The sequence below is a fragment of the Bison bison genome, unplaced genomic scaffold (genome assembly GCF_000754665.1).
Source record: "Bison bison bison isolate TAMUID 2011002044 unplaced genomic scaffold, Bison_UMD1.0 scf7180017864370, whole genome shotgun sequence".
NCBI classification, from domain to species: domain Eukaryota; kingdom Metazoa; phylum Chordata; class Mammalia; order Artiodactyla; family Bovidae; genus Bison; species Bison bison.
In genome coordinates, this window is record NW_011494942.1 from 1,839,996 (window position 1) to 1,861,601 (window position 21,606).

Below are 21,606 nucleotides of genomic sequence, written 5' to 3' on the forward strand. Positions count from 1 at the left end.
TACAGATTTCTCAAGAGGCAGGTCAAGTGGTCTGGTATTCCCATCTCTTCCAGGATTTTCCACAGTTTATTGTGATCCACACAAAGGCTTTGGCATAGTCAATACAGCAGAAATAGATGTTTTTTCTGGAACTTTCTTGCTTTTTTGATGATCCAGCAGATGTTGGCAATATGATCTCTGGTTCCTCTGCCTTTTCTAAATCCAGCTTGAACATCTGGAAGCTCATGGTTCATGTATTGCTGAAGCCTGGCTTGGAGAATTTTGTGCATTACTTTGCTGGCATGTGAGATGAGTGCAATTGTGCAGTAGTTTGAGCATTCTTTAGCATTGCCTTTCTTAGGGATTGGATTGAAAACTGAAGTCCTGTGGCCACTGCTGAATTTTCCAAATTTGCTGGCATATTGAGTGCAGCACTTTCACAGCATCATCTTTCAGAATTTGAAATAACTCAACTGGAATTCCATCACCTCCACTAGCTTTGTTCATAGTGATGCTTCCTAAGGCCCACTTGACTCACATTCCAGGATGTCTGGCTCTAGGTCAGTGATCACACCATCGTGATTATCTGGGTCGTGAAGATCTTTTTTGTACAGTTCTTCTGTGTATTCTTGCCACCTCTTCTTAATATCTTCTGCTTCTGTTAGGTCCATACCATTTCTGTCCTTTATTGAGCCCATCTTTGCGTGAAATGTTCCCTCAGTATCTCTAATTTTCCTGAAGAGATCTCTAGTCTTTCCCATTCTATTGTTTTCCTCTATTTCTTTACACTGATCACTGAGAAAGGCTTTCTTGTCTCTCCTTACTATTCTTTGGAACTCTGCTTTCAGATGGGTATATCTTTCCTTTTCTCCTTTGCTTTTGGCTTCTCTTCTTTTGTCAGCTATTTGTAAGGCCTCCCCAGACAGCCATTTTGCTTTTTGCATTTCTTTTTCTTGGGGTTGGTTTTGCTCCCTGTCTCCTGTACAATGTCATGAACTTCCATCCATAGTTCATCAGGCACTCTATCAGATCTAGTCCCTTAAATCTATTTCTCACTTCCATGGTAAAGTCATTAGGGATTTGATTTAGGTCATACCTGAATGGTCTAGTGGTTTTCCCTACTTTCTTCAATTTCAGTCTGAATTTGGCAATAAGGAGTTCATGATCTAAGCCACAGTCAGCTCCCGGTCTTGTTTTTACTGACTGTATAGAGCTTAAAGACTATATTTCTTCAATATAGACTGTTAGTGTATAGGTACATCATCGACTGTGACCCTTTCATATGAAAGATGAAGCAAGAGTTTCACTTTATACTGATAATGAAAATTCAGCTTTTAAGCTTTAAGGAAAAAAGAATGTAAGAGATCATCAATATTAAGAAATAATAAAGAAAATACACCAATGATTTTAAAACATGATTTAAAAAATGGAACTTGAGCTATATATTTCAGATCCGGAGGAGTAGATAAAGGTCATAAAACTCCATTATGCTCAACATATATCACTCTGGTACCCTAAATTATTAGATCTTCTACCTTAAATAATCCTTTTCAAAAACTAATGGAAAGATGTATTTACTGAACTGTTTCACACTTAAGAGTCTTTGACCAGTCAGTCTTTCTTACCAGAAATCAATCAATTTAAAATTTCTGTCTCCACCCCACTGACGAAAAAGAGTTGCCTAAAATGATCTCATTAGACCACAGTCCTGTACTGCATCTTAATAGATGTGAAAGTTATTATAATTCTAGGCTAGCCTTGAAAATGGCTTCAGATTTATAAGGGAAGATTACTTTCCCAGTACCTTGTTTCATTAATACTGTGAAAAGAAAATTGGAATTGCAGGTTCCTGTGGTTTTTGTGAATTGAGATTAGCAGTTTTTTCCCCATAACCAAAAAAAGAAAAATATTACTTTTTTTCATTCTTGTATTTCAATACAACACATGCCAAATAAAACCCAGTGATCATGTAAAGACTCATACAAATTCATGTTTAAATGCCACAGCTGCAGAAAGCAGGTAGGCGGTGATTTATAAGATATGCACTAATTTCAACTCATCTTGTGGTTTCTTGAGAGGTGGTGCTTTATTTTAAATCCCTCACAGTTTCATCTTCCCTACCATCAGCTCCATCCATGCCCTGCACATTTTGATGTCTACTACTGCAGGTCAGACTGCTTGAGGGAGGTCATGTCTAGTATATCTCAATCCCTACTCAATCAATTAGAGATTCAGAAAGAACTTGGACATCAATAAAACTTTACCACCTGCCTGGCTGCTAGGACTAAATGTTTACTCAAACTACTTTCAAAACCACCAAAGCAAAGCATGTGTTTGAAGGGAAATCCACTGATGTGGGATTGAAATGATGACTATCTTTACCAGACATCTAGGCACTGCATGAGAAGCAATGTGAGCCACAGAAGAACGTGTTTTGTGCCTGGAGAATAGGGAGCACCTCCTAGGGCAGCCGTTACCTCAAATGGCACCACACAGAACAGAAAAAGCAATGGATGATCACACCATATGTGACTTTGGTGACCCTGAAAATCATGGCTGTGTGTCCACAGCTTGATCATCTGCAAGCTTCATAGCCTTTTTGCATGGTCATTGTACCCATAAATGCTTACTAGAATCCTTGAAACTGTCATGGTATTTACTAAAGTACCACTGTTCTAACAGTTCTTCATGGTCTGCCTACAGCTACATATTCAAATTTGTCTTCCATTTCTCTCAAAGAAAGTAACAGTCATAATTTTATTGATGTCTCCCAATCACCATACACCAATAAAAGTTTTATCGTCATGCCTGGCTCATATGACCTTTCCTTTCTAGCTTGGCTGAGCATTACTTATTTCTCAGACTTAGCTAAAATGCTTCATTGTTTATGGTGTTCTCTCTATGAATATTCACTCCTGCTGTCAACCAGTTATATGATGAGCTATTGCTATGTTCCAGGGACTATACTAAGTCCCAAGGAAGAGGTTTTAACCAAACACACTTGATGCCTTCCCTCATGAACCCTCATTATAATGAGGGAAAGATTTATACAACCAAACAAATCACACAACTAGGCTGAAAGCAATAACTGAAATGTGTGATGAAGGAAAATGACAAGTATCATGTAGGAGCAGAGCAGAGATTTCTGATTTAGACTGGGGAGTCAAGTAGACTTTCTGAGGCTGTAATATTTATGTTGAGACCTGGAAAACTGGTGGAGAGTAGTTCAGTAAAAAGTGGGCAGAAGAATCTTCTAAACATAAGGAAACATATATGGAATGACTGAGGAAGAAAGGAGTTTGCTTCTCAGGAACTAAACTAATGTCAGACTGGAGGCGGCATATTGACTTTTAGGGGACAGTAAGAAGAAATTTGAAGGTGGACATGAAACTTCCATAGATCACAGTCCTTGGAATGAAGCCATACATCAAAAGATCATCACAGCTGACTGCATAAACAATAACAATTTTATGTGGAAAAAGGTGTCACTAATGAAGTGAAAATGCAGATCAGAAAGGAGAAATATCTGCAGTACACATGACAGACCAAGAGTTAACACCTCTAAAATATAAAACCGTGTATCAAGTGCTATGAACAAAGGCAAAAACCCACTGGAAGAATGGACAAAAATAGAGACATGCAAGTGGAGAACAGAAGATCCAAACTGTTGATAAATGTAGGACAGGATGCCCACTTTCACTACAAGGCAAGTCAAAATAATATAAGGAGGTATTTTTTTCCCCAACAAACTTGGAAGAATAAAGTGAATTAAGGTGATAATTTGGTTAGAACATTTGCTTGGGAAATAGACGATTGTGCCAGTGAGAATATGAATTTCTCAATTTTTAGAAAGTAATCTAACATCTATTACAATTTTAAAAAGATTAAATTGCAGCTGGCTGATGGGTAGATGTGAGTTCATTATACAATTCTTTCTAATTTCGTTTATGTTTGAAATTTACAATAGTAATGTTAAAAAATACACAAATATTTTCATCAAGCAGCCTCAGTTTTGAGAATATAGTCTAAAGAATTAAATACACCAGTATGCATATAAATACAGGATGTTTGCTGATCATGTTGTGAGGAAAAAAGAGAAAAGGACAACTTAAAAGCTCATTAACAGGGCTCTGATTGAGTAAGTTATTCCAATAATTTATTAGACACCCATAATTATGGCACACCTATACCCTAGAATTTTAACAGAGTTAAAAATAGGAATTGGAGAAAAATCTGTTGAACTGAAAGATGTCCATAACACATTAGGAAAGGAGAAAATCAAATTTAATTCATAGAGTATGCTTTTAATTTTTATGTGACAAGAGAGAAAAGCAACCCTTTATTTATATATGTTCATAGGAACATCGTGAATGTGTAGGAAAGATTCATTCCAAGCTGTTATCATTGGTTAATGTATGGAGGTGGGAAAAAGGGAAAAATAAAGTTAAATAGAAAAAAATAATTTAAAATTCCAAGAAATATGTCTGGCGTGCTGCGATTCATGGGGTCGCAAAGAGTCGGAGACGACTGAGCGACTGAACTGAACTGAACTGAACTGAACTGAACAATTTACTAGGAACAACATAAGACGTTAATACTAAGGTACACAAAACAGCCTTGGGGGCCACCTTCTTAGAACTTCCAGTATATTCAAAATAAAACAGAAAATGTAAGAAAACAAACAGAACAATTTTAAATTAAAAAAATAACACAAGAAGGCACAAATACTGGGTACTAAGAAAGATAATAATGAGGGTGGGGTCAAGACATCAGCAAAGGGCTGTCCCAGTAGTTGTTGTTTGGGATGAGCATTAATGGAGCAGGACCCAGGCCTCCCAGTGTGAACCCTGGAAAGCCATCAAGTGTTTCTCAAGAAGGAAGACATGAGATAGAGTAGCTTGAAGATGGAAAAAAAACATAGATCAAGAAGACACATGGGAGAATTTGCAGAAAACCCAACTTTATCCTCATCTTCTCTCAACCATATAGTCTCCACTTTAGTATGGATCCTTTATTACTGTGAAATCTCACACTTCTATTGCTTTGTTAATGCTCTTCCATACTAGACTGCTAGTCTTTTGATAGTTTCCTGTGAGTCTGTTTCTCTTTCCCTCCACTTTCCTCCCCTCCAAACAATGAATGAAGACTGAATACACAAGCTGCAAAATGTATGTTTTCTGACTGAATAGAGGAAGAGATTTTCCTAAGTTTATAAATGTTCAGGAGTGGACTGGGATGGATGTAACCATTAAGAAAATGTGAGAGATCTTTGATTTCAAAGTTTTGAGTAAAGGTAGTAAACAAGTGGGTAAAACATTGATGATGATATTGCATATTTCTTTATAAAATGCTTTTATCTCAATACTTTCCTCATACCCACCTCCTATAATATCATCAGTAAAAGAAGTAATGATAATGTTTATTTAATTAAACCAGAAAACACTTCTCTGCTTAAGTGAATCGGGATCATTGTGCATTGATGCAAGTATCATAGCTGTGTTTACTTTTCCTAACACTTAGATGGTAAAGAATTTGCCTGCAATGCAGAAGACCTGGGTTTGACCCCTGGGTCAGGAAGATCCCCTAGAGAAGGGACTGGCAACCCTCTCCAGTATTCTTGCCTAGAGAATCCGACGGACAGTGGAGCCTGGTGGGCTGAAGTCCATGGGGTCACAAAGAGTGGGACACAACTGAACGACTAACACTTTCACTTTCTTTCAATTCTCCATATATAAGTTGCTTAAATTCTAGTGACTAAGTGCCAGGTTATTTGAAGTCAACCAGGTTAGTAGTCTTCAGTTTGATTTGTTTGGGTGCCTAATATTTATATTAACCTTATCTGATATCCACAGCATTACAAATAGTTGAGAGCTAAGTTGGAGCTCTTCTCTCAAACTCAGCAAAGCAGCTTCAGAAGTTTCTAGGGTAATTTTTACTCCTGTGGCTATTAGAGTGAGATAGTTGAAAAGGGCCTCATCAGTCAGGCCAGGTCAAACTTTCCACAACTGTCAAGTAGAAGAAAAGCCATTTGGCAATAATTGAGAAAGTTGGTTTCAAAGCAAGGGAGCCTCGTGATTCTATGTCATATATTCTATGTGTTTTTCATCAAAATGTACCACATTTCAGTAAATGCAAGAGGAGTTATATTTGGAAATAGTGATGATACTCTCCATTATTGGTTTCAAGTCAACTAAACTCTTTGATAGCAAAATAGTTTCTTTCCCTGGAAGTTCACTGACTAAAACACCTAGAAATACATGCACTGAGAAATCACCTTTCTTAAGATGTATTTAGTGTTTTTTTTTTTTTTTTTTTAACATATGGAAAGTTGAACAGTCACTTTACACAAAACCATTCCAAGGAATCCTTAAGTCTGGAACCAGGAATCTGGGAGGAACCTGGCTTCTAGTAAGATGAAAATGGCACTCTGATTATAGCTGCAGCAATGAGGAGTGTATAAGTGTGTATATGCACATATGTACGTGAATCTTACAGCATTCCTTCCAATTCTGACAGAAGTTGCCACAGTCTCCTTTATTTTCTCATAATTTATAGGTAAAGTCAGGCTTCTGAGACCTCCAGAGAAGATTTCATAATACCTTGGGATTAACTTACTTAAATATATTAAATTATTATAAACCCCTTTGTTAATTTCCTCTCAAATGATGCACGGTTTTACCTTTAGTAGATAGAGTTTCATGTGACTTAACATTCAACTGATGCTCAATACGGGCTATTCTGCCTTCTGACTCACTGCAAGTTGAAATTTTCTGTATTGTTCTATTTAGCTAGTAGCTGTTACCTCTACTGAATTATTATTCTAAGGCTCTGGGCTATGCACTTTATCTAATTTATTCCTCATAGTGACTCTGTAGTTGTTATTACAACTTTACAGGAAAGGAAACTGAGTCTCAGAGGTCATGCTACGTGTGCTTCACAAATTACACAGACAAAATTCAAACTCCAGTGTGTCTCTGGCTGTTACAGTTTTATGCATTCAATGTGTCAGCACTTATAAATGCAGAACATTTGTCAGTATCCCCAATTTTTCCCTTTCCTGAAGAACTGAATCCTTAGGCCTCTCATCTAAGCAGTGTCCAGTTCTACCCTTTCCGGCCACATTCCACCCCAAATCCTGCCATCTACCTGTCCTTTGCAGTAGAAGGAATTTGTATTCCCACAGAATCTTAGGAAAGCATAGTAAAGTGGAAAAATAATATATATATATTTTTAAGATCTAGTCCAGCCACTGCCCCTAATTTACAGAATGATTCTTTGAACTTCTTTATCCTCTGCTCACATTTTTTCATCAGAGATATAACAGTGATACATTATTTATCTCCCAGGGTCACTCTGAGGATCCTACCAGGTAGATAAATGTGTGAGTGCTCTGAGGAAGATAAAGTGCATGTAAAAACAATGCTGGTCTGATTATCTTCCCTGTGTCTTCCACACAAAAGGGACTGAATCAGCAGCCTTCCTAACAATAAGAGTTTTGTGATACATCCAGCGTACCATGGTCAGTCAGCCATGGGTGTCCAGTTCCACCAGGAATGTTATCGCCGAGGAGGTCTCTGTATTCATTTTTTCATGAATGGAGGCCCTGTGAATTCAGGTGGCAAAATGACCATTTATACCAAGGGACCTGTTGTTTCAGGCCATTAATTGTTAAGTTGCATGTGGAGCTTGTTTCTGTTTATCTGCGAAACATTCTATCTTTATGGATCAGCACTCTCCAGCTCCCACAGTCAGAGTGAATTAAATTTCTCCCACTCTCAAAATTTTATTACAAGATTTTATGTTTCTAGGTATCAGGAAATCAATCACCTGAGACCACTCTTTGGTCTGACAGAGAAGCTTATTATCATGGAAATATGAACTGTTTCGACTAGGTTTTAGGGTTTCTTTCTAAAATGATTAGGTTATTTCTTCTTGTCTTCTTTCCTTCCCTGCTCTGGAATTCTGTGTTGTACTCTGGATGAAATCCACAGCAGAATTCCTATAGCAGAGTTGTATGCTCGGTTCTCAGAGCCCTGTTTCTTGTCAGGCTTTCTGGACAGCTTTTATGTAAGCGCAGGTCATTCTGGGTGATGGGGCAGTGTGCAGTTTTCCTGATTTAAAACTGGGTCTCCTCACTTTGGGTGATCATCTTTATATTCCTGTCATGAAACTATTGCTGTCTCAATTTTCTTTTGTTGGGAAAAGTCATATTCTTTTTGGTTAAAGTGCAATAGCTAAGGTGAAAGATTAGACAGCTTCCCTACTGAGCCCATTAGAAGGAGGCATGTCAAGCCTAGAATTGGGGAATATGGAAGACAAGCTATCCATCATGGGGGGAAGGGTATGGTGGCTCTGCCAATTTAAGTTACTTTAGCCCAGAACATTTCTGAAGGTCTTAGGAGGCAGAGCTAGTCGATTATAATAGCATGCTGCTGCTGCTAAGTCACTTCAGTCGTGTCTGACTGTGCGACCCCACAGACGGCAGCCCACCAGGCTCCCTCGTCCCTGGGATTCTCCAGGCAAAACACTGGAGTGGGTTGCCATTTCCTTTTACAATGCACGAAAACATGGGGGAAGGTTAATCATTCCTTCTCTCAGAAACTCTGTGGGGCAGAGACCTGTATTAAATTCCACCCCCACCCAAATAAGAATAACAGATGATATGTGTCTCTTTTGCCATTTTAGCAACCTACATACATCTAACCAAAGCACTGCTCTTGTCTTATGAGTTTCATAATGGCTACTGAGAAAAGTTTGATGCTGCTAGCATCCAGAAAGAGTTTATAAAGCTTTCTAGATGCTAAAGTGTTAATTACTAACATTTTTCACCCTTGCCTGTGGCTATATGTAGGTCTATTTCCATTTATAATATGGCTGACTCCTCAGTTAATTTGTTTGTACTACTAATAAAAGCTAATTAATATTATCAAATTTTAGGTGGCAACTCAGTGGTAAGTGCTTTACATGCATTGTCTCTTTTACCAGCACAACAATATCATGAGTAATTAACACTATTCATGTCATTTTGCAGAAGTAAAAAGTCAAGTACAGAGAGGTTCAATGTTTGGCTTCTGATTACACAGCAAGTGGGTGAAGTGGGATGTGAATTCAGTCTGATTTCCAAAGTCTGGTCAATGCAATGTTAAGATTTTAGTGGTAGATGTGGTAATATTACTATGTTATATTATGTAACATATATGTACATATATGTACACATCTGTGTACCACATATTACAACTTCTCTACTAATTTTTTAAAATTAAATGATGGCTTCTGGCTGTACTGGCATCTTTAATACATCCTTTTTTAAACCGGGGCATTGAATAAAGTATTCTTGTCTTTCTTATTTTATTCCCAATGCCAGGCTTCTTAAAATACTGAGAATGAGTGAGGAGCTACTATGACGAAAGTGATCTAACCAACAAGTCAACTGACATGAGATGAGACCTGCGGACTAAAGCCTGCGGTAGTATTTGCTGCTCCTTGGAGCACATGAACCAACAAAGAAAGCATATGGGCTCTTCATGCGAGCAGCATGCCCTGTAGAGAAGTAGTCAGACTACGTTACCTTTCCTCTGTTAACATCTGAGTAAATGTAATTAATGAATTACCAAGACACCACAAGAAAACGATTTCATTATCAAAGCTGGTACTGGACACAAATGACAAGAAAATGTGGTTTCATTCTTCCTGCATCTCATGTTTCCATTAGAGGTAGACTTAGCCTATAAATTTGACTCCCTGGTGGCTCGGACAGTAAAGAATCTGCCTGTGATGCATGAGATACGGGTTCACTGGGCAGGTCACCTGGAGAAGGGAATGGCCACCCACTCAAGTATTCTCACCTGGAGAATTCCATGGACAGAAGACCTTGGGCGGTTGAGGCGGGAGGGTGCGGTGTGGTGGAGGGGGTGGTGTGGCGCAAAAAGCTGGACAAGACTGAGCAACTAACACTTTCACTACCCTATATTTTCCTAAACCTAGCTGCATTTCTCCTTTTACAATATTGGGTAACCATTTTAAAGCACAGCTGTCCATCTCATTGTCTCCTTCTAAAGCTCAACAGGACAAGTCACACTTTAGAAAGGTTTGTGGTATTTTGAGCCTTTCTAATAAGGACTTTAAAAATGTTATTAATGTTTAAAGGCTGGAGATATATATATATTAATATGAAGGCTGCCTAGAAATTTATTTTATATACATGAGTAGATTTTTCCTTTATTTATTGTAGGACAGTTCTGTATTAGCAATCATGTACTTTTTGCAGACTTTCAAGTAAATGCTTAATCTAACTCAGTAAACTCACTTATTTGCTAGGTAATTACTGTAAGCAGCCCATCACAATTAGTTTACATGTGTGAACAGAACTCATTTTAACATCAAAAGGAACTGTGCCCATTTTCTATCCAGATCAAATCTGTCTGCCTTGTGAAGAGCCTCCCTCAAGGTAGAATAATGCATTTCCTGGCACAAAAACAGTGCCAGTAAAACAGGTCTTCCACTCACCCCTGGGTTTATCATAATCATGTTACAGTCTCAGTACATGCCAGGTTCTCTGATACACACTGTGTGTGCATATTTCAATCGATCACCCCATTTCCCCCATTTTACATAAAAGGAAATTGAGCCTCAAAGATACTAAGTAACTTCCCAAGACCAGGAAGAGCTGCCACTCAAACTAGTTCTGCAACTCAAACTAATTCAAATTGAGACTCCAAAGTTAGAATCATAAGTAATACTCCCTTCCTGTTGCATACCACAATTCTTACAAAACGCCCTTGAGCTTTCCCAATGTGGGACAACAATCCACTCGCTTATATCGTTAAACAAAAATTCTCAAACCAGAAAGGTCAAAATAATTAATGCTCAATAAAAGTGGCTATATTCTAGAAACAAACAAACAAAAGCCATCTTTTGCTTGTTATTTTGTTTTCTAGTGATCTCCTGGTAGGAACTAATTGTGGTAAATGAAACAGGTTGTCTTAAAGGTGGAATCACCTTCTCTAAACAAGACCTTAACCTTCCCCACAGCTTGGCCAAACTTCAGACAGCTCTCATCCTGTCTCTAGGGCCCTGGACTCCTTTTTCTTAGAGCATTTACTTCAGAAAACTTATAATTCCAAATTTTTTCTCTGTTCCTTTGATGTGTAAATATTTTTTAAAACTTTGTTTCAGTGTTACCACCCAGGATTATTTTTCTCCAGGACCTAGGAGCCCTCACTTTGAAACGTAGCTTTCAAGGAAGGACAGTTCTTCTTCTTCCAATTTCTGTGGGGAAAATAGGAGCCTACCTTGAGGCAGTGCACTTTGCTCCAATTCATAAAACAGCCTTCAGCCTTGAAGCCTTGAAGATATTCAAAGGAGAGGGTTTAGTGTTCCTTTGGGTGAAGCCAATTAGCCACCACAGAAGGTCTATCAAATTGCCAACATTCTCTGGATCATCAAAAAAACAAGAGAGTTCCAGAAAAACATCTACTTCTGCTTTATTGACTATGCCAAAGCCTTTGACTGTGTGGATCACAATAAACTGTGGAAAATTCTGAAAGAGATGGGAATATCAGACCACCTGACCTGCCTCTTGAGAAACCTATATGCAGGTCAGGAAGCAACAGTTAGAACTGGGCATGGAGTACGTCAAGGCTGTGTACTGTCACCCTGCTTATTTAACTTCTATGCAGAGTACATCATGAGAAACGCCGGGCTGGAAGAAGCACAAGCTGGAATCAAGATTGCCGGGAAAAATATCAATAACCCCAGATATGCAGATGACACCACCTTTATGGCAGAAAGTGAAGAGGAACTAAAAAGCCTCTTGATGAAAGTGAAAGAGGAGAGTGAAAAAGTTAAAGCCCAACATTCAGAAAATGAAGATTATGGCATCTGGTCCCATCACTTCATGGGAAATAGATGGGGAAACAGTGGAAACAGTATCAGACTTTATCTTTGGGGGAGCTCCAAAATCACTGCAGATGGTGATTGCAGCCATGAAATTAAAAGACGCTTACTCCTTGGAAGGAAAATTATGACCAACGTAGATAGCATATTGAAAAGCAGAGACATTACTTTGCCAACAAAGGTCTGTCTAGTCAAGGCTATGGTTTTTCCAGTGGTCGTGTATGGATGTGAGAGTTGGACCGTGAAGAAAGCTGAGCGCTGAAGAATTGATGCTTTTGAACTGTGGTGTTGGAGAAGACTCTTGAGAGTCCCTTGGACTGCAAGGAGATCCAACCAGTCCATTCTGAAGGAGATCAGTCCTGGGTGTTCGTTGGAAGGAATGATGCTGAAGCTGAAATTCCAGTACTTTGGCCACCTCATGCGAAGAGTTGACTCATTGGAAAAGACTCTGATGCTGGGAGGGATTGGGGGCAGGAGGAGAAGGGGACGACAGAGGATGAGATGGCTGGATGGCATCACCGACTCGATGGACAAGGGTTTGAGTGAACTCCGGGAGTTGGTGATGGACAGGGAGGCCTGGCGTGCTGCGATTCATGGGGTCACAAAGAGCAACTGAACTGAACTGAACTGAAGGGCTATGGACTATGAGCCCTTCACTCCAGCCCTTAAAAACTCTCCGGTTTTCTTTTTTTTTCCACATTGAATTGAGCTCAGATCGAATTGTGGGCTCCTTCTCTATAATTGTCGTGAATAGATCTCCCTTGCCTGTTTAACTCTGTTCAAGATAATTCTGTTTTGTTATTACTGCTCTCAGAAAAATAGTGGGAAAACTGCAGATGATGTCTAATGACTTTCTTCCATTTTAACTACACAGCAATTCATTTTTATTCCAGTTTTCTGGAGACTAAATTTATATGGAAAAAAAGCAGCTCTTCCACCAGTGTGTCACACACTGAAAGCCACCTAGCCCATCAGGGCCCAAACTCCAGCTGTCCCATCCTGGATCCATGTGATCAGCTGGGTCCTCACCACTGACTCTGGTGTGACTCTTCAAGAGAGCTGCTCTAGATGTTTCTAAAAATGGAGCACTCATCACTGCTGTTTTGCTGGCTACAGCTCAAAATTCCCCATTTTAACAGTAATGTGTTGGCTATTACGGGCTAATTAAACTCGCTTTTGAATAATTACATAATAAATACCCCAAATTTAAATGTACCACAAAATTATCTTCTAATCAACCTCTAAAAATATGATCTAATAAGTAATACATTCCTTTAAATGATTGTGATTACTTTAGTTAATAAAAAGATGTACCTTGTGCAATATACATATCTTTATTCCTAATGTGGTTAATGGGATCAGTTCAATAGAAATCTTCTGATCTTTTCTCAAAATAGCATACTGGAACACCACACGAAATTGCCTAGTAATTGCAGCAAATTTAGCCTAATGAATAGTAATACATGTAAAGGACCTTTTGCCGTCAAATTTAAAATTTATGCCTGCCATGGAAATTATTCAAATGAATATTTAAAAAATTAATCTTATATTTGTGAGGTGCCTGAATTCTAAAAGAACAACTTTCTGCATTCCAAGAAATTAAAGTGCCACTTTTCCTAAACTAGAGAGTGTCTCATTTCTCTTGTATTACAAAAAAGTAACTTAATCTCTCTGAATCTCCTTTAGCTATGAAAATACTTCAGTTTGGCCAAATCATAAAATAGAATATTGCTCATAAAGAACTAAGGACAATGATGATCACAGAACAAATCTTTGCTAGATTGTTAGTTGCTATTGTTATCTATTATTACTCATTTATCCCGAAGTCTGGTCAACCGATAGGCAACCAACAATATTTTTTAAAATATTTTTTTATTTGGTTGTACTGGGTCCTCATTTCAGCACTCAGGCTCTTTCACTGTGGCATGTGGGATCTAGATCCCCAATCGGGGGTTGAACCCGGTTCCCCTGTACTGGGAAAGTGGAGTCTTAGCCATTAGACCACGAGGGAAGTCCACAAACAGTATTTTTTGATGGGCTGTACTCTCATCTCCACTGGTTCAACTAATGTTTAAGAGATTGCCTCCCAAATGACAATCCTTTTCTTCTCCCATTACTACACTGATTTTTTATTATTCAATAGAGCTTTTCTTTCTCTCCTTCGACAAAGGTTTAACTGATTTAAGAGTGGCCCCATATCCTATGAGCTACCTACTGCCCACATTCATACACAAAGAGAATAAACATATTATTTGAAGTATTCTATATCTAAGAGGAAATTTTCCTTCCTAAATAGGGCTCCCAGGAAACAAACCTGATAATGTCCTCTTTGTAACAAATGACAAACCAGTTTTCATCAGGAAGTTCCCATAGCAAAGAAGATCATTATCTTCATTTAGGTCTCAGATATCAACATAAAAATCACCTTTTCCAATTTCTTCAGGAGTTATGAGAAAAAAGAATCTATTTGGAAGAAGTCCTCAAAATTAAGATGTACTGACATGGCTAAGGGTCACTGTGGAACTTCAGTGGTCTATGGTGTCGTTATTTATCAATTTATTAATAAATCAAAGTAATCTGTTTCATAAAAACTGTGTTTCAGTGAAAAGCCTTGGAAAACATGTATATTGTTTTGGATCTTGTATATTTGGATCATGTATATTGGCTGGATCTTCCCAACCCAGGGATCGAACCCAGGTCTCCTGCATTGCAGACAGACGCTTGACCGTCTGAACCACTAGGGAAGCCCTATTTATATAATACACATATTAATAACAGCAAAATCCATATTGGATGTATCATGAGCAAGGCATTGTTCTATCACAAGCTATCCAAGTATTAATTCACTTTAACAACCATATCGCTAGGATGAAGGGAAAGCACAGAAGGAGCAAGTGCTTTTGACAAAAATATGAAGGAAAAGTCAGCCACTTCTCACGTCCAGACATCTAAAATCAGGCATTTGAGGGCAACGGTGGCCTGCAACCTAGTTACCAATGGCTGCTTCAGATCTCCACCTGTCGACTAAGAGTTGGGGTTCAATTAGACCTGCTGGATTGAACAGCCACCCTCTCATATTCTAAAACACTGTTTATAACAATGTGAAATTGTCATCTGATGCTAACTGAAGCAGACAGTGTGGCTGGAATCAGTATAATTGGGTTCCATGTGTTCCCACACAGGGGGTTGCTCCTGATCTCGTTTCAACATGCACAGTTCCCATCAGGAGGCCTTTAGTGGTTTCATCAGTTGCCCACCAATTTTCAGCCAGGAAAAGTAACAGCTTTATGTAAAAGGGAAAAAAATAGCTTGAATATTCTTTTTTATATAACTGAATTGGGCAAAAGAAAAGCCACCATTTATGCTCTAGTTTATGCCAGGCATTGCAGTAGGTATCTTATATATATGCCATGCTATGCTATGTCACTTCAGTCATGTCCAACTCTTTGTGATGCCATGACCTGTAGCCCACTAGGCTCCTCTGTCCAATATGTTAGTTTTAATTCTTGTAACAAACTGAAAAACTGGTGTTATTTTAATGTCAAAAATAAAGAGCCTGTTCCTTATAAAGAATAGCTGAAAAATGGGTAGAATGAAAGTTGTCCTTTTATAGAATGGAACTGAAGGTGCAGACTTTCTATTTTTTTTTCCCCAGAGCTTAACACAACAGTGAGTGCACAATAATTCTCAACACTGTTTGGTCAGTGGTGAGACTGACAATCCACCAAATAAATATTCAATCTCCCTCTTCATTAAGAGATCTGGGTGGAAGTGAGTGGTATTCAAATTTATCAAGCATTTCATAAAAGGTGTTAATTTACTTGCATTCAAGATGATGCCAGATTTTTCCTGTTCACTTCATTAATGCCTTAGTGAGTACTCAGTAGCTTTAGGAAGATACCAAAATGATAAGCATAGCACATTTTCAGAGAAGAAGACTGCATTTTGGGGAGAGTTTTGGGCAGGGTGATTAGAGAAATTTCACATGTAAATATTCAGGAAGACTGAAAGACATTGGTATGAAATACACAGAACATTTGGGTAATCTACCTATAAAAGTAAATATGGATCTCTTTACAGAAATATTTGTCTTCACTTGCTTAAGGAGTAGCAAAAGTGCACAGCGGGATGCTGCTGCTGCACATGTGTGCTCAGCCGTGTCCAGCTCTTTGCGACTCCATGGACCGTAGCCCACCAGGCTTCCCTATCCATGGAATTTTCCAGGAAAGAGTACTGGAGTCGGGTGCCATTTCCTCCTCCAGGGGATCTTCCCCACCCAGGGACTGAACCTGCCCCTCTTGCTTAGCAGGTATATCCAGTTCTAAATATTTAACCCAAGATACTACTTTCCGAAACAATCAGTTTCCCCAAATAAAACCTGCTGATATCTGACATAATTTTTATCAAGGCGTATCTAACAGTATCCAAAGTCTAATAATATCAGCAACTGCAATTTTTGATTATGTTGTTTTATTTTGTGTTCAAGACACATAGCAAGTAAGGAAAAGCTATTTAAGAGATCAGAGGAAGGCTATCCTAGCAGTAAACAACATTTAAAGAGGATAACAAAAAACAACTCAAAAACAAACAGTTGGAAAATAGTAAAAAAATCATATGTACTAAGAATTTCACCAGAAGCTGTCATACAAACAGAGCCAATTATGCCAAAAGAGCAACACTGCATGAATTATTAAAGATGGTCTTAAAAAAAAATTACAGGAAACTGGATAGAAGAATGCAGTGGAGAAAAGAGATCTCACGGAACGTAATATAGAAAGAGAAACCATGCAAGGACTATACTATCAAGACACCATCTAGAGGAGGTAAGATCACAAGAAAAGCCTATGGTGGAAGATGCCATAAAACCACAGAATCTGGTTTAAGCCTTGAGAAGAACTGATGAATTGAAAACTAGGGAATAAGGAAAGAAACACTGAGGCAGGAGGGCAAGTAAAATTAGATTTGGTACAAGAGTGTTGCAGCTGTCATCAGATGGGGTCAGTTCCTACTGTGTCTTGAACGTCAGGCAGCAGGTTTCCGGGCTATGGAATAAAAATCAAAATTCATGCAACAAATCTTACATGGAACAACATGAAGGGGTTTCCTGCTCAGGGAGCTTTTCTTATGTGGTGAAGATTCTCACTATATGCTAATGAACAAGTAATGAACAGAAAAATAAACACTGCTGTTTCAGATAAGAGAGAAATTAATAAAGAAAAAAGAAGTAGAAAAAATACCTGGAGTATGTTATTAACAAGCTGCTCCTTGCTTTTGGTGTTATAATATTTAACAAAGCCCAGTGAATAAAAAAGAAGAGGAAGATGACAAAATGCTTTAAAAAAAAGAAGAGGTGATAAACTCTCTCTTTCTACACGCCCACCATTCTTTTCTTAGAGCTAGAGACCTAGACAAAGGGAAGACACAGAACTAGTCTATAAGGAAAGGTTAGTAAAACCTAGGAGCAATGGCTAGAAGAATGGATCATTTAACTATGCTCAAGAAGGGAAAAAAAAAGTGACCATTCAAAATGTAATTAGAAGAATACACAGAAGAACTGTACAAAAAAGATCTTCATGACCCAGATAATCACACTGATGTGATCACTGACCTAGAGCCAGACATCCTGGAATGTGAAGTCAAGTGGGCCTTAGAAAGCATCACTACGAACAAAGCTAGTGGCGGTGATGGAATTCCCTTTGAGCTATTTCAAATCCTGAAAGATGGTGCTGTGAAAGTGCTGCACTCAATAGCCAGCAAATTTGGAAAACTCAGCAGTGGGCACAGGACTGGAAACAGTCAGTTTTCATTCCAATCCCAAAGAAAGGCAATGCCAAAGAATGCTCAAACTACCACACAATTGCACTCATCACACACGCTAGTAAAGTAATGCTCAAAATTCTCCAAGCCAGGCTTCAGCAATATGTGAACCATGAACTTCCTGATGTTCAAGCTGGTTTTAGAAAAGGCAGAGGAACCAGAGATCAAATTGCCAACATCCGCTGGATCATCGAAAAAGCAAGAGAGTTCCAGAAAAATATCTATTTCTGCTCTATTGACTATGCCAAAGCCTTTGACTGTGTGGATCACAATAAACTGTGGAAAATCCTGAAAGAGATGGGAATACCAGAGCACCTGACCTGCCTCTTAAGAAATCTGTATGCAGGTCAGGAAGCAACAGTTAGAACTGGACATGGAACAACAGACTGGTTCCAAATAGGAAAAGGTATATGTCAAGGATGTATATTGTCACCTTGCTTATTTAACTTATATGCAGAGTACATCATGAGAAAGGCTGGGCTGCAAGAAGCACAAGCTGGAATCAAGATTGCCGGGAGAAATATCAATAACCTCAGATATGCAGATGACACCACCCTTATGGCAGAAAGTGAAGAGGAACTCAAAAGCCTGTTGATGAAAGTGAAAGTGGAGAGTGAAAAAGTTGGCTTAAAGCTCAACATTCAGAAAACAAAGATCATGGCATCCGGTCCCATCACTTCATGGGAAATAGATGGGGAAACAGTGGAAAGAGTGTCAGACTTGATTTTTTGGGGCTCCAAAATCACTGCAGATGGTGACTGCAGCCATGAAATTAAAAGACGTTTACTCCTTGGAAGGAAAGTTATGACCAACCTAGATAGCATATTCAAAAGCAGAGATATTACTTTGCCAACAAAGGTCTGTCTAGTCAAGGCTATGGTTTTTCCAGTGGTCATGTATGGATGTGAGAGTTGGACTGTGAAGAAGGCTGAGCACTGAAGAATTGATGCTTTTGAACTGTGGTGTTGGAGAAGACTCTTGAGAGTCCCTTGGACTGCAAGGAGATCCAACCAGTCCATTCTGAAGATCAGCCCTGGGATTTCTTTGGAAGGAATGATGCTAAAGCTGAAACTCCAGCACTTTGGCCACCTCATGTGAAGAGTTGACTCATTGGAAAAGACTCTGATGCTGGGAGGGATTGGGGGCAGGAGGATAAGGGGATGACAGAGGATGAGATGGCTGGATGGCATCACTGACTCGATGGACATGAGTCTGAGTGAACTCTGGGAGTTGGTGATGGACAGGGAGGCCTGGCATGCTGTGATTCATGGGGTTACAAAGAGTCGGACACGACTGAGCGACTGAACTGAACTGAACACTGAAGTTACTGGGTACTCAAGGTTAGGATTCTATATAAAGAAAATATTAGCCTCCACTCAGACAGCAAAAGGATTCGGCCCAGAGGAAAACCAGCAAGTACTATAATTAGTAAGAACCTAGACTGTTTTCCGGAGAAGGTAATGGCACCCCCCTCCAGTACTCTTGCCTGGAAAATCCCATGATGGAGGAGCCTGGTATGCGGCAGTCCATGGGGTCTCGAAGAGTCGGACACGACTGAGCGACTTTGCTTTCACTTTTCACTTTCATGCATTGGAGAAGGAAATGGCAACCCACTCCAGTGTTCTTGCCTGGAGAATCCCAGGGACGGGGGAGCCTGGTGGCTGCCATCTATGGGGTCACACAGAGTCCGACACGACTAAAGTGACTTAGCATAGAATAGCATAGACTGTTTTCAACATTATGTTAAGACATACACATATCAATGTATAACAAATATCAGACTTAGTTTTATGAATGATCCATGCTGGAAGATCTCGGAGAAGACGCAAAAAAAGACAGTCATGGTGAGGAACATGAAAATATGAGAAATGGGGAAAAAAGACATTTGAAGGAGGGATAAGGCACAGAGATGGACTGACATAATGGACAAAAAAGCACTAGCTTTTGCTTTTTACTAACATAGAATGAGAATAAAAAAAGAGGGGGCCCAGAACACTATCAGGAAAGGGCCATGTCTGTCTAGACAACTAAAAGGGAATGGATGATCATCAGGTCACATTCTAATAACTGTATATGAAAAATGTTCTGGAGGCTGAGAATTTCGATATGTGGGATGGAGGTGAGAAAAAGAAAGATGGGAAGATAGCCAGGATGGACCTTCAAGACCTTGTCCTGCTGAGAGATGACAGCTGAGCTTCTGTTCCTCATGGGCACTCAGTAGCTGCTCTAAGTGCTGACAGTCCATAGTTATAGCTAGTGGTGGAGGGAAGTGATATTCAAAAGGAGGTGCAACATATGTATCATGAATCATTTTTTATTCAAATATCAGAATGAGTAGATAAAAATGATATTCTTCAGAAGAATTACACATTAATTTTTTAATTATGATATGAAGTTCTCCTGGGGTAACAGGTGACATCTACAGAAGTCATGAGTTATCCCATAGTGGTGAGTCCATATCTACCTCAATGATTCGAACCCTAAACAAGACAATTATTGAATTTGAAGAAACAGCTTACAAAGGAAACTAATGCAAATTACCCTAATACTTGGTATTATGAGTATGTAGATGAAACTCAGGCTATGATTCATTCATTTTCAGGGTCCACAGCTACCACTGGATGGTACAAGGCTGCAGGTAAACAGCTGTTGCTTAGTCGCTGAGTCATGTCTAACTCTTTTGTGTCCCCATGGACTGTAGCCTGCCAGGCTTCTCTGTCCATGGGACTTCCCAGACAAGAATACTGGAGTGGGTAGCCATTCCCTTCTCCTGGGATCTTCTCGACCCAGGGATCCTGCATTGGCAGGCAAATTCTTTACCACTGAGCCACCAGGGAAGCTGTATTTATGTATTAATCATACTTTATCACAAAGAAGGAGGGTAAATTATATGTCACCTAGAGTTAAAACACATCAACTTGAATTTTAGGGAGACATGGGAAGACTCAAACACGTCTCTGTTAAATGAATCAAAGACTGTACCTGTACTGCCATAATACTCTTACTTTCAAAATTCAGAAATATATCACTTAAGATAATTTACTGGCAGGATGAGAGGTAAAGACTTTTTGTCAGTAGAAAGGTCAAATAATTTTCCACAATGCAATGAAATTTTTAAGCTTTACAGTTTTACTATAGGTGACCCAAGGGAGATCCCCTTAAACAATTATATTGAAAATTACATTGTGAGCTAATAGAATGTGAACAGCGAGGTACAAGCCTTGTGTGCTGTCCTCTACTGCTTTTTCTGAAATACATAATCTTGGTGGGTTTTGTTTTAAAAACTTTTTTTCCCAATAAATGTAGGTAACTGTATCCATGTAAAAACTAAGAACTCATCTAACAATGAGGTGTTTTTCATAGGGAGGACTTCCAGATATAAGTGCAGGATATTTTTTTAAGGACTATAGCATGCAACAAAGATTGACAGTTGAGCCAAAGAAAGTAAGAAAAAAAGTCGACTAACCTAACCCACCTGAGCTCGGCTCACAGGGGTCAATGTCCTCATCATCGCTGGGACACTCTGCTGAGGCCACAAGGATATCATCTGTGGTCTGTAAAAGAAGCACATTCAGTAGATTACTTTCAAGGGACCTAACAGATCTTTTCATCTTTGTCTTGTGGACTAAACATCATTTGCATTTACCTGACAGATTGAGAAACCAAATTCAATATTTCCCTTCCCAAGGACACAGAGCTTACATTCTTCAACATATGTTAGGTTCCTCATGGAAGAATTGGCAATATTTGTGAAACCTTGATTCTAGCTTATTTTTCATGAGGACAGGTGGCAGCCAACTTGTAGATACCCATCCATTTAACTGCACAGTGAAGCTGCACACAGGAGCAGACAGCGATTTAAAAAACAGCCTGGCAGAAACAGATGATCTGAAATTCATTACAGCCCTGGAGTGC

At 39.0% G+C, this 21,606-nt stretch overlaps 1 protein-coding gene across 15 annotated transcripts in view; it reads right to left on the bottom strand.

Annotated features, from left to right (window-relative positions):
- Positions 1 to 21,606, bottom strand: part of NRXN1 (neurexin 1) — a 1,228,156-nt gene that overhangs the window by 12,482 nt on the left and 1,194,068 nt on the right. For 11 of the 15 annotated variants that reach the window (XM_010855914.1, XM_010855913.1, XM_010855904.1 and 8 more), the window contains one exon: positions 21,158 to 21,245. In XM_010855914.1, coding sequence (XP_010854216.1) covers positions 21,158 to 21,245 — 88 coding nt within the window. The remainder of the gene's footprint in view (positions 1 to 21,157; positions 21,246 to 21,606) is intronic. The other 4 variants (XM_010855911.1, XM_010855908.1, XM_010855916.1 and 1 more) reach the window with 1 other exon arrangement.